Source organism: Daphnia carinata, chromosome 6 (assembly GCF_022539665.2).
Source record: "Daphnia carinata strain CSIRO-1 chromosome 6, CSIRO_AGI_Dcar_HiC_V3, whole genome shotgun sequence".
In the NCBI taxonomy this organism is placed as follows: domain Eukaryota; kingdom Metazoa; phylum Arthropoda; class Branchiopoda; order Diplostraca; family Daphniidae; genus Daphnia; species Daphnia carinata.
This window is the reverse complement of record NC_081336.1, coordinates 8,668,594-8,679,888: the sequence shown is the minus strand read 5'-3', so window position 1 is coordinate 8,679,888 and position 11,295 is coordinate 8,668,594. Positions and strand designations below refer to the sequence as shown.

General features: G+C 38.3%; 2 protein-coding genes and 1 long non-coding RNA gene across 6 annotated transcripts; 2 read left to right on the top strand and 1 right to left on the bottom strand.

Moving 5' to 3' along the window:
* Positions 1 to 16: 16 nt before the first annotated feature.
* LOC132088050 (uncharacterized) lies at positions 17 to 5,226 on the bottom strand. Of its 3 annotated transcripts, none has more exons than XR_009421175.1 (6): positions 4,770 to 5,226; positions 4,587 to 4,669; positions 1,206 to 1,292; positions 898 to 1,079; positions 700 to 833; positions 17 to 234 (listed from the first exon to the last, which is right to left on the bottom strand). It is a non-coding gene; the product is annotated as an uncharacterized LOC132088050 (long non-coding RNA). The 3 variants fall into 3 exon arrangements; XR_009421176.1 differs by lacking the exon at positions 1,206 to 1,292 and having other exon boundaries at positions 4,770 to 4,954; positions 5,060 to 5,226; XR_009421174.1 differs by lacking the exon at positions 1,206 to 1,292.
* LOC130702421 (putative ankyrin repeat protein RF_0381) lies at positions 2,014 to 4,645 on the top strand. 2 transcript variants are annotated; one of them, XM_057524097.2, is made up of 4 exons: positions 2,014 to 2,075; positions 2,209 to 3,424; positions 3,513 to 3,637; positions 3,705 to 4,645. In XM_057524097.2, the coding sequence occupies exons 2-4, from the start codon at positions 3,010 to 3,012 to the stop codon at positions 4,353 to 4,355; spliced, it is 1,191 nt and encodes a 396-aa protein (XP_057380080.2). In that variant the 5' UTR covers positions 2,014 to 2,075; positions 2,209 to 3,009; the 3' UTR covers positions 4,356 to 4,645. The 2 variants fall into 2 exon arrangements, with proteins under 2 accessions (XP_057380080.2, XP_059351685.1); XM_059495702.1 differs by lacking the exon at positions 2,014 to 2,075 and having other exon boundaries at positions 2,114 to 3,424.
* A 495-nt stretch (positions 5,227 to 5,721) lies between the features above and the next one.
* LOC130702438 (calcium-dependent protein kinase 2-like) lies at positions 5,722 to 9,380 on the top strand. The gene is made up of 6 exons (XM_057524107.2): positions 5,722 to 6,550; positions 6,615 to 6,739; positions 6,802 to 7,503; positions 7,585 to 8,090; positions 8,158 to 8,282; positions 8,349 to 9,380. Exons 3-6 carry the CDS (start codon positions 7,040 to 7,042, stop codon positions 9,378 to 9,380), a joined length of 2,127 nt encoding a protein of 708 aa, XP_057380090.1. The 5' UTR covers positions 5,722 to 6,550; positions 6,615 to 6,739; positions 6,802 to 7,039.
* The last annotated feature ends 1,915 nt before the right edge of the window (positions 9,381 to 11,295 follow it).

Sequence of the window (11,295 nt, the reverse complement as noted above, 5' to 3'; positions counted from 1 at the left end):
AATGTTTGACAACCTTTTGCTTGTATAACTTTGCGGAAAAATGCGGTTGCAGTGACAGTAACAATACCGATGGCCACAATGAGTACGATCGCAGCGATCATTCCTCAGCCCAGCATATTCATTGTAACATAAAATTGTTCTTGTTCGAGGAACAGGTAACAGCGATGTGTTCGACCATCGTCTTGTCTTCGGTTGTTTCTTTATACAGTCAACTTCCATGAAATCTTGACTGACCTGAAATTTCAAATTGCTATTTAAAAAAAATGCAAAATCGGTTAAATTGTAAGTTGAAGTCCTCAAAAGCCAACATATTAAGAAATCCATTTTACCTAAGTGATATTTCTTTTTCAGAAAAATTAAGCTAACTTGTCTCATCTAGGAAGGGTTGGTAGGACATGGGGACTGCATCAAGGATCGAATGTGTTAAATAGCCTTAGCAATTGCAGTTGCTTCATGTCTTGTTGCCTTCGATTGGCAACTTACGTAAGGACAGCACTAACGAAGCAGACTAAGAAAAAAAGGTTACGAATAACATAACAAATTTGACTTAATTCTTCAAAAGCAATCCAAAAATTGACGATGACAAGAGAAGTTAAAGAAAATTAACTAAATAACTAAAAATGCAATAACTTAAGTAACTTCGTCCAATTCACATATACTGTGAAAAATGGAGTCGTTTAGAACTAGTGAACCACTCACTGATTGCATTTTCAGATCCTTTGTCTTCCGTGCTAACTATGCAGGACACATCCAAACCACATGTCCTTTAACATGTGGTCAATTAATATATGGGTACAGATCTGACTACTGCTGACCCATATAAGTTTTCTATCCTAAATGACACAGAAATAAAATGATCACTTTTGGGAGCAGCATTTTAATGGACAAAATAAATACCTTGCAGGAAATGGATTACGTAACACATAACGTATCTTTCTTGAAACGAGCAAAACTTAAATCAATTACGTATCTTAAGCATGGTACAGACAAATTCGCCAGTGACGACGTCAGCCATGTTGAATATCCTTTTTTTCCTACCCCTTCCGGTAACAACCACCTACAATGGCGCCAAACTGAACCTAATGAAATAAATAAAAAATTTGGTAATTAAAATGGTTTGCATTTAAAAGTACTGAATAAAAATAATAAGATTTAACCTAATTACATCATCAGAGTTTTAGAAAAGATGCTTCCCAAATTTGTACCTGTTTCGTAAGGGACTGAAACCGTTTTTGGGGGTTAGGGGTCAGGGATAACTCCCCCCATTTTGTTTGACACGTTGACAGTGCCATCTAGGATTAATAATTTAAAGCATTAAATTTCAAAAAACTTGCGGGCCTTTTTCTATAAAAACAAATGCAAAATACGTAAAAAACTACACAAGTTTCTATGTCATCGAATCGTTCAAGTATAAAAGCAAATGATTTTCGATTGCACACATAATGAATTCCGAAACAGAATTTCTCCTACCATAAAATCTATCAAATAGAATACGAAATGACCAAAATGATTGTTCCAACATCACACCAATGAAATGCCCTATAGCAACAATATGCATAAAAAGGCAATAAACTGGCTGTACTATCATTCACCTACACTCTTCCAACCTCGTTATCGATGTGGAACAAGGCTGGCAGTGGCCCGTATCATCGATTCGTCCATTCCGAATCGGAATAAACAGGTAAAGCGGGGAATGGAAGAGCACGTAATCGATTCATGTAATGCGAAAACCTTTGCTATTTTGCGAGAAAATAAAAAATGTTTCGCCAAAATGAAAGAATGATTTGCCATTTACCATGCAGTTTTACTAAAATGTTGGCATTCTTACGAACAAAAGGAAAGAAAAAAACAATAATATTTAGAAAAAGGCATACCAAAAGCGGGGATTTGTTAAAAGCGTGTGGCAAGCAAAACAAACAGGTAAAGATAAGCGGATAGTATTTGATATTTTGTTGTTAAGCGATCGATAACCTAACAACCTAATCTATAATTTAATGTGCAGGGTTGCATTCCCTTCAGTATTGTTGAACAACATCCTCGAAAAGGGAATATATCCGATTGCAGAGGAAGTAAAGGTAAAATTTGAATTCATTTGAATTTAAATAACTAATCAATCATCAGTTAAGTGGAAATTGGTTAGCATTCCCATTAAAGAATGTGCCACACATTTGCGCAAATTAAAGCTAAACTAGCAGTTTTTGTTCACAGTACTCTTGAGTGAAGAAAAAACTGCTGGTCCATACAATTCACGTCACGTCAGCGCATCACACTCCGATTCAAAATGGATGCCGATACATCCATAAACGAACGGAATTTCCTTGAGAAAGTCCCGGAAACCGGAGATTCGACTGACGTCCATACAACGAAAGATAAGGGAACGTCACTGCATCAAGCGGCAAAACTCAAATGCGGAGACAAGAGATTTAAGAAAATTCTACGCCAAACAAAGAGCGATGAGATAAACACATTCGACTCACACGGATATACCGCTCTCCATTGGGCAGCCAACGCAGGATCGGTCAACAAAATCAAATTGCTCTTGGATAACGAAGCCAATATCAACGTTCAAGACAAAAGCCAAGGAAAAACTGCGCTACATTTCGCATTGCTAAAGAGATGGGAAGCTGCCACCGGGCAATTGCTGCAATGCGGCAAGGTGGATGTCAACATTCAGGCAAAAAATAGATGGACGGCGCTTCATCAAGCTGCTTCGTGGAACAACGTTCCGGCTGATTTGTTCAAGCAATCCTTTACAAATCTTCAGACGTAAACGCAAAATCGATTTTGGGGAGAACGGCTCTGCACGTGGCGCTACGCAAGAAATCGGCCACTGCTGTCACAGAACTTTTGAATTACAACAAGAACGATAACGGCCAATGTGTGGATGTCAACATTAAAGACAATCTCGGTAGAACGGCTCTCTATTACGCTGCCGGATGGCCGAACATTCCAGTCGGATTATTCAAAGATATTCTTCGAAATTCGGCCGATGTCAACGCCATCGAGAAAATGGAAGAATCAACGGCTCTTCATTTCGCATTGGAAACAAGATCGATCACTGCAACTAGGCATCTACTCAGACATCCAGATATTAATTTGAACATCAAGAATAAGAAACATTTACTACCGCGTGATTTTGCTACCGAGTGGCACGGCATGCCAACGCATTTACGCAATGCGGTTCGAAAGAAAACAACCGACTTCAACGCCAAAGAGCAAAATGATGAAAATGCGCCTCTTCATTTGGCATTCAAAACGGAAATAGAAATTACCGCACAACAACTCAGACATGAAAATGTGGACGACAATATCGAAGATAATAAGAACCGGACAGCGACTCATGTGACGGACGGAGACAATGAACTTCAAAGATTGAACGCTCCTTCCGATTCTGAACGGCCAGTTGAGCACGACGCGTCTTTCGGTAAGTTTCTTTTTCTTTCGTCTTCTTTAAAAAAAAAAATCGTGTGTGAATTCGAGATTATCAAAGCTGGACGCGTAATTCGTTACAGAAATCGATAGCGAATTGCATGGGAATGATTCGAATGATCAATTTGAAACAACGTTCGAAGATGAGCCGAACGAAAGACTCGCGTCGCAGCAAGGACTCATTCAACTGGAACCCAAAAACAACACGGTGCAATAAATTAACAATAATTCACGAAATTCAATTAAATATTTTGTCAATTTGTGGTGATTTGCAGTTTGGCGAAAAGGAAAGCGAATTGCTTCAACTGTGTGCAAGTTATCATTCGACGGATCTAATTGCAAGAATTCAAACTTTAATGGACCTCGGAACTGACGTGAACGCAACGGACAAGTACGGACGGAATGCGCTGCATTTTCTGTGCCGAAACAATTCAGGTCCACACTTGATTGACGCCATTCTACTCCTAATCCAACACGGAATCAACGTCAATGCAGCGAGCAAATTCGAACAAAATGCGCTCCACTATTTGTGTCGAAAGCGTTCAGGGCCAAACTTAAATGCAATACAAATCTTAATTCAATCCGGATTCAACGTGAACGCCAAAGACAACGCTGGATGGACTGCGCTCCATTGTTTGTGTGTCTACAATTCAACGTCACATTTAATCGACGCAATTAAACTCTTAATTGAACATGGAATCGACGTCAACGCAAAATCCACGATTGGATGGACTGCGCTCCATTATTTGTGTCATTACAACTCATGTTCAAATTTAATCGGCACGGTTAACATTTTGATTCAACATGGAATCAACGTCATATCCGATGGACACGATGCGCGATCCATTTTAAGCAAACATTACAGAAAAAGCGACAAGGACGAAATCATAAAACTCATGGACAAGGCAGTTCTTGCCCAGAGTTAATGAATCGAAAATACAACGCCCCTCCCGGTCTTCTTTCACTTTGCGAATTTCCATTTGTAAGTTATCCACATCTTATTTGTTCTGTTGTTTCATGCACGTTATTTCGCGTAACCCCAATAAACGTGTACGTCACGAAATTGGTGTAAAACGCGCAGAATATGAGACGAGGCAATTGCAATTGGGCACTAAGGGGGTCCATAAATATTGAAATGTAACTGAAATTGCGTTTACCTTGCCTCCTTTGGGTGAATTCGTCGAGTGTTGCCGTCAATACCAGTTCCTAAATATGTCCTTTGGAGCCGTAAAATGTTGGTCTTCACATAATGTATGTTGAATGACATGGCCATAGAAAAGAGACAAACAAATATTCAAATTAGTATTCAATCGCAGTTTAGTTTCTTTAAAATGTTATACCTTCCAATGCTGAACAATGAAGGCATCCGCACATGCGTACTGCAGCTCTTCAGATTCTGATGATGCGATTGGGTCCCTCAAATGATCCAGGGTATGGAAATGAATCACGATGAACGGGAAAAGTGACTTTCTCGATTCTTCCCTAGTAGCGTTGTTAATTCCCAAAACAGTAGACTTTGGCCGCCCTAGAAAATGTCATTCCAATTCAACTGAGACTTATACAATATGAAAGATATAATAACACACACTATACAGATAAGCAATAAGTACCGCATATGATTGTACGTTACCCTCTGTGTTGGTGGGCAACAACCACACTTTTCTACCTGCGTTCGTCACACAAATCCATTTCTGTATCTAGAAAGCGTTAAAATCCACAGCAATCCCTATCGAGATAAAATTGTTAACACAGAAAATCTAACAAACGGTAAATAACCTCAGCACTGGTTCGGGATCACAGCTGCTAATTGTCCACCAGAGAGACTGGTATAGAATGGAACCATTCGAGAGCCACTGGTCGTCTGCTTTTATTAAACAACACGGGATGGATGCAGGATAAGCACACTTTGGCACTTTTAGTGATGTATTTGACATGCCTGTTGGTAATGCCAAGTCGATAGCCTGTGATGTACCTCACTGACGAAAATTAACCTGAAGAAATACATAACGAAAAAAAATAATAAATAAATGAAGTAACAAAAATAAAAGGTTTTTCATTTACACTAAAGAGGGGTGGCCAATCAATTGTAATTTTCAAAGAATTAAAATCATAAGGACAGTACATGCCATATTTTTTTTTCTTTGGCTGTGTAAAACATGATTTATTGATAAACGTAGGAAATCTATTTTGCAGCTGATAGTGATTATCTTACTCGTCGTTCAAGATTAGACGATATCAACTAAAGGCGTTGGCCATTTTCTAACTTGGAATAAAAGAAGTAACCGCTTCAGCGTCGTTCGGAAATTGTAACATTCCACACTCCTAACCATATTTTGAAAATATGGGGAAAAGGAAAATCACGTTCGATCGCAGTGCCGTTTTAAGACAAGGTGGTTTTGGCGCCGTTTATAAAGGGGAATTTGATGGCCGTCCAGTCGCAGTTGTTCGTCTCAACAAATCCAATGGAAACGAAGAACAATCGATGCTCAAGTTGGATCATCCGAATATCGTCAAACTTTTTCGTGGTGAAATTGACGACGAATTTAGGAAAGGATTTTTTTTCATGCCAAAAAGAACAACGTATAGATAACGCAGTTTGTTTCTTTCTTACGTTCTTACAGATGCTATGCAATAGAATTGTGCGACGCTTCTTTGGATCAGCTGTTTCTGAAGTCGGATGATGTAAAAAAATACAATGGACGTATGCCACATCATATCGATGGTTTGCTGCAATTGGCTTCTGGTCTGGAATACATCCATTCAAAGAATTTAGTTCATGGAAACATCAAACCAGAAAATGTCCTGATTATGGAGGGATCTGCTGGCCAAGATGAGATAACCCTCAAATGGACAAATTTTGGATTGATCAGAAATGTCAGTGATACAAGGCAAACAAGTCCTATCGGAAGAAATAAGGTATGGTTAGCTCCCGAGTTGCTTCAATTGATAAAGCATATAGGAAACGTAGATGAAACCAGTTATCCAGAAAGCGTCGAAAGCGACATATTTGCTCTGGGACTTGTTTTCGGTAGTCTATTCTTGAACGGCGAACATCTCTACGGTTCCACCGAAAATGAAATTGCCGACAACATTGTTAATGGAAATCCCATCAACATCCAAAGTAATACCTGATATATTATAATGATATTTGTTTTGTGATTAAAAGTGTTGATTGCTTTACCTAGAAACAGATGGCACATTGCGTGACTGTTACGAGATTGACTTATTTGGAAAAATGTTGAAAAACGACCCGAATGAAAGAATGAAATCGAAAGAAGTTCTCGTTCAATTGCAAACGATCAAGGATAAGGTATAATGAATTTAAAGCCAGTCGAGCAATCACATATGAACGTGTCCATTCATTCAATTTAGCTCACTGGGAAGGAAAAAGAATTGCTTGAATTGTGTGGTCGTGATTCGCGATTCGATCTAACGGGAAAAATAAAAGAATTAATTCAGTTTGGAATTAACTCGAACACAAAGGACAAAGACGGAAGGAATGCGCTCCATCTTTTATGTCGTTACTATTCAAACCCAAAATTAACCGACGCAATTCAACTTGTAATCGGAAGCGGAATCGACGTGAATGCAAGGGACAACGATGGAATGAATGCCATTCATTATTTGTGTCGATACCATTCAAGCCAAAACTTTAATCGACGCAATTCAAATCTTTAAAGAATCCGGAATCGACGCGAAGGCAAAAAGCAACGATGGATCAAATGCGCTCCATTATTTATGTCGATACAATTCAACCCCAAATCTACTCGACGCAGTTGGTATTTTGATTAAATTCGGAATGGATGTGACGCTGCCGGACAACGCTGGATGGAATGCGTTATACTATTGGCAAAATAAAGATAAGAAAGAGATGAAAATTTGGTTCGACCGTGAAAAACCAATAGGGGAAGGTTCATTTGGTACGGTATTTATAGGAAAGTTCGGAGGTCGTGAAGTGGCAGTAAAAAGAGTTGAAATGCGTCATGTGGACAAAAGAGAAGAAGAAGCTATGCTAAAGTTAGATCATCCAAACATCGTCAAACTTCTTCACTGTGAAACGGACAACGACTTTATGTATAGCAATTTTTTTTCTGGTTTTAAATAACAATACGATTTCAAAATTGATTTGTTTTTTTTTTCGTTACCGTGTTAAAGGTACTACGCATTGGAATTATGTGTCGCTTCTTTAGATCAACTTTTCCTGGAGGATGATGATCCCAAAAAATTCAACGAACGTATGCCACGTCAAATCGAAGTTTTCAGTCAATTAGCTGTAGGCCTGGCATACATCCATTCAGAGAAATTAATTCATCGAGATATTAAGCCGAGCAACATCCTCATTATGCGGAGGCCTGGAAAATATAAAGAGATAATATTTAAATGGTCTGATTTTGGAATGGCTAAATCCGTAAACGAAAAAGGATATCACTCGTGGTCTGGAGTGAAAGGAACCAGAACTTGGTACGCACCCGAAGTGCTGAAAAAACTCATCAACGAAAAAAAGGCGGAGAACAAAGAGTTTTGGGGCACGGTCAAGAGCAATGTGTTTGTCCTCGGCCTCGTCTTCGGTTATATTTTCTTAAAGGGAGAACATCTATTCGGTTCAAGTGAAAAAGAAATTCACGATAACATAATTGGAAAAGATCCGGTGAATATGAAGAGTAATCCCAATTTACTTCCATACTATTTTACTCTTCTATTGATGAACAATTGGTTGCTTAATTCTAGAAATTGATGGCGAAGTGCGCAAATATTATGAGGATGACTTACTTAACAAAATGTTGGAATACAATCCGGAAAAAAGAATTAGTTCGAAAGAAGTCGTCAAACAACTGGAATCCATCAAGAATCAAGTAACATTATTATTTTTGAAAGTTAGGGAGTAGCAACTGAGACAATCGTAAATTTCTCCAATTTAGTTGAATGAAAAAGAAGAAGAATTTCGCCAACTTTGTGTTTTTGACTCTTCGCCTGATCTACTTGGAAGAATGAACGACTTCATTCGCCTTGGAATCGATGTGAATGCAAAGGACAATGCTGGAAGGAATGCGCTCCATAATTTGTGTAAATCAAATTCAAGCCCAAATTTAATTGACGCCATTCAACTCTTAATCCAACTGGGAATTGATGTGAATGCAAAGGACAAATGGGGAATGAATGCGCTCCATTATTTGTGTAAATCAAATTCAAGCCCAAATTTAATTGACGCCATTCAACTCTTAATCCCACTGGGAATTGATGTGAATGCAAAGGACAAATTGGGACAGAATGCGCTCCATTATTTGTGTGAATCAAATTCAAGCCCAAATTTAATTGACGCCATTCAACTCTTAATCCAACTGGGAATTGATGTGAATGCAAAGGACAAAGATGGATGGAATGCGCTCCATCATTTGTGTAAATCAAATTCAAGCCCAAATTTAATTGACGCCATTCAACTCTTAATCCAACTGGGAATTGATGTGAATGCAAAGGACGATGAGGAAAGGAATGCGCTCCATTATTTGTGTAAATCAAATTCAAGCCCAAATTTAATTGACGCCATTCAACTCTTAATCCAACTGGGAATTGATGTGAATGCAAAGGACAATTTGGGAATGAATGCGCTTCATTATTTGTGTGAATCAAATTCAAGCCCAAATTTAATTGACGCCATTCAACTCTTAATCCCACTGGGAATTGATGTGAATGCAAAGGACGATAATGGAAAGAATGCGCTCCATTATTTGTGTAAATCAAATTCAAGCCCAAATTTAATTGACGCCATTCAACTCTTAATCCAACTGGGAATTGATGTGAATGCAAAGGACGATAATGGACAGAATGCGCTCCATTATTTGTGTGAATCAAATTCAAGCCCAAATTTAATTGACGCCATTCAACTCTTAATCCAACTGGGAATTGATGTGAATGCAAAGGACGATGATCAGAATGCTCCATTATTTGTGTGAATCCACCAAATTTAATTGCACAAATTTTTACTCGAAAATTTAAGGTTGGCAACAGGGACGAAATCCTCTTAAAACTGGGAATTGATGTGACAAAGACAAAAAAAATGCGCTCCATTATTTGTGTGAATCAAATTCAAGCCCAAATTTAATTGACGCCATTCAACTCTTAATCCCACTGGGAATTGATGTGAATGCAAAGGACTAAAATGGGACTGTCCATTATGTTTTCTAATAATTTTGAAATTTAATTGACGCCATTCAACTCTTAATCCAACTGGGAATTGATGTGATATCCAATCGCCACGATGCACGAACTTTTTTAGGCCATAACTATAAGATTAGTAATAAGAACGAAATCCTAAAACTACTCGACGAAGCACTTGTTCAAATCGAAACTCGTTTCTAGGCGTTGCGCTTTGATGACGGAAAACAAAAAAGTCGGCTGTCTCACATTCTCTGTTCTTTTATATTTCACCACTACAAAATTCAAATTTCGCGCTTTTTGGGCTGTTTAGAGGCTAAATAACTTTTAAAATACAAGTATGACTGAATCGCCGTTGACTGTTGTCAGTTCAAATTGTCAACGTGTGTAGTTCACATAAACAGCACAGCCATTTAATAATTCAAGTTTTAAATGATTTGTTAAAATCCCAATATTATAAGTTTGTCCATTTGTTTTTAGCCAAATCACCTGCTTATATAAAGTTGTGTTCATGATTTTTGTTAAGAGCATACATCTATCGAGAAGACGACAAAATGCCACTTTTCCTGGTGTGACCTTCAAAAGTTTGAGGAAACAAAAAACGAAAAATCAATCAAATGAAGTCGGCAAGAAAGAGATAGTTCTTCAAACGATTTGCCAGACTATTTGATGATTGGGAAAACAACAAATCTTTCCCATTTCATTGATGTCAGTTTTTAGCAATACGATGTCAACAATAGCCCACCATCCCTCCCTATACGACGCCCTCGAAACAGAAATGGCCAAAGGTGAAAGGAAAAGAATGTACTGAAAGGCAATGCCTACCATTTGATTGCGAAAAAAGATGGGTTCAGTGCATTCTTAAACTGCACCATTTCCAAGGATATCTCGTAAATCATAGCGAGGAAAAAAAAAGAAAACAGTTGCAATTTGAAAATATCACAGACAAATAACTGGGAGAGAGCGGGGAAGGGTCGAGATTTTGAGCGCTTCTAAAACGTCAGATGCACATGCACACACATGCAAAACGAAAGAAAAAAATATCTAAAAACTGACCTGGAAATAGAGCAGAAAACTTTTTCCGCTACGTATTGCATTCAAACGCAGCAGCACAGCCATCGATGGTTGGCGATCTGGTTTACACTGGGCGATTGGCTAGTGGTTGCTTCATTCTCGTCGAGGACGCCAAATGATTCTCGATCAGCTGACCATCTTGCCATCGCGGTTTTTCTTTTTTCTCTATAGTCAATCATAAATTAAGTGGTGCACTATATGAATAAGAGCCAGTCTACGGATCGTTCACTATCAATTCATCCGCGTGGTACACTACCTCAAGTTACACTTGACACATCTGATTTTGTTGCCTGCTAACAAAGTCTTAAATTCTTTTTTTTTTTACACTGAAGTTAAACTGTGCGAGTGCAAACCGTACAACATCCTGAGACGAATGTTGGAAAACGACTCTAGCAAAAGGATTACATAGGTATAATTTGTCGAACAATTAAATTCCAGAGAAACTGTAAACATTCCCAAGTCGAACTTCCATCTTGATAATTTTCTATTTGATTTGAATCTGATTGCACGAGGATATCAATTACGCCAACTATGTGTTTGTTACCATGGGTCGGATCTAACAGGCAAAATTACCCTATTAATCAATGGAAAAATCGATGTGGAGGCAAAAATCGGATTAGGAAAAAATGCGCAATGCAA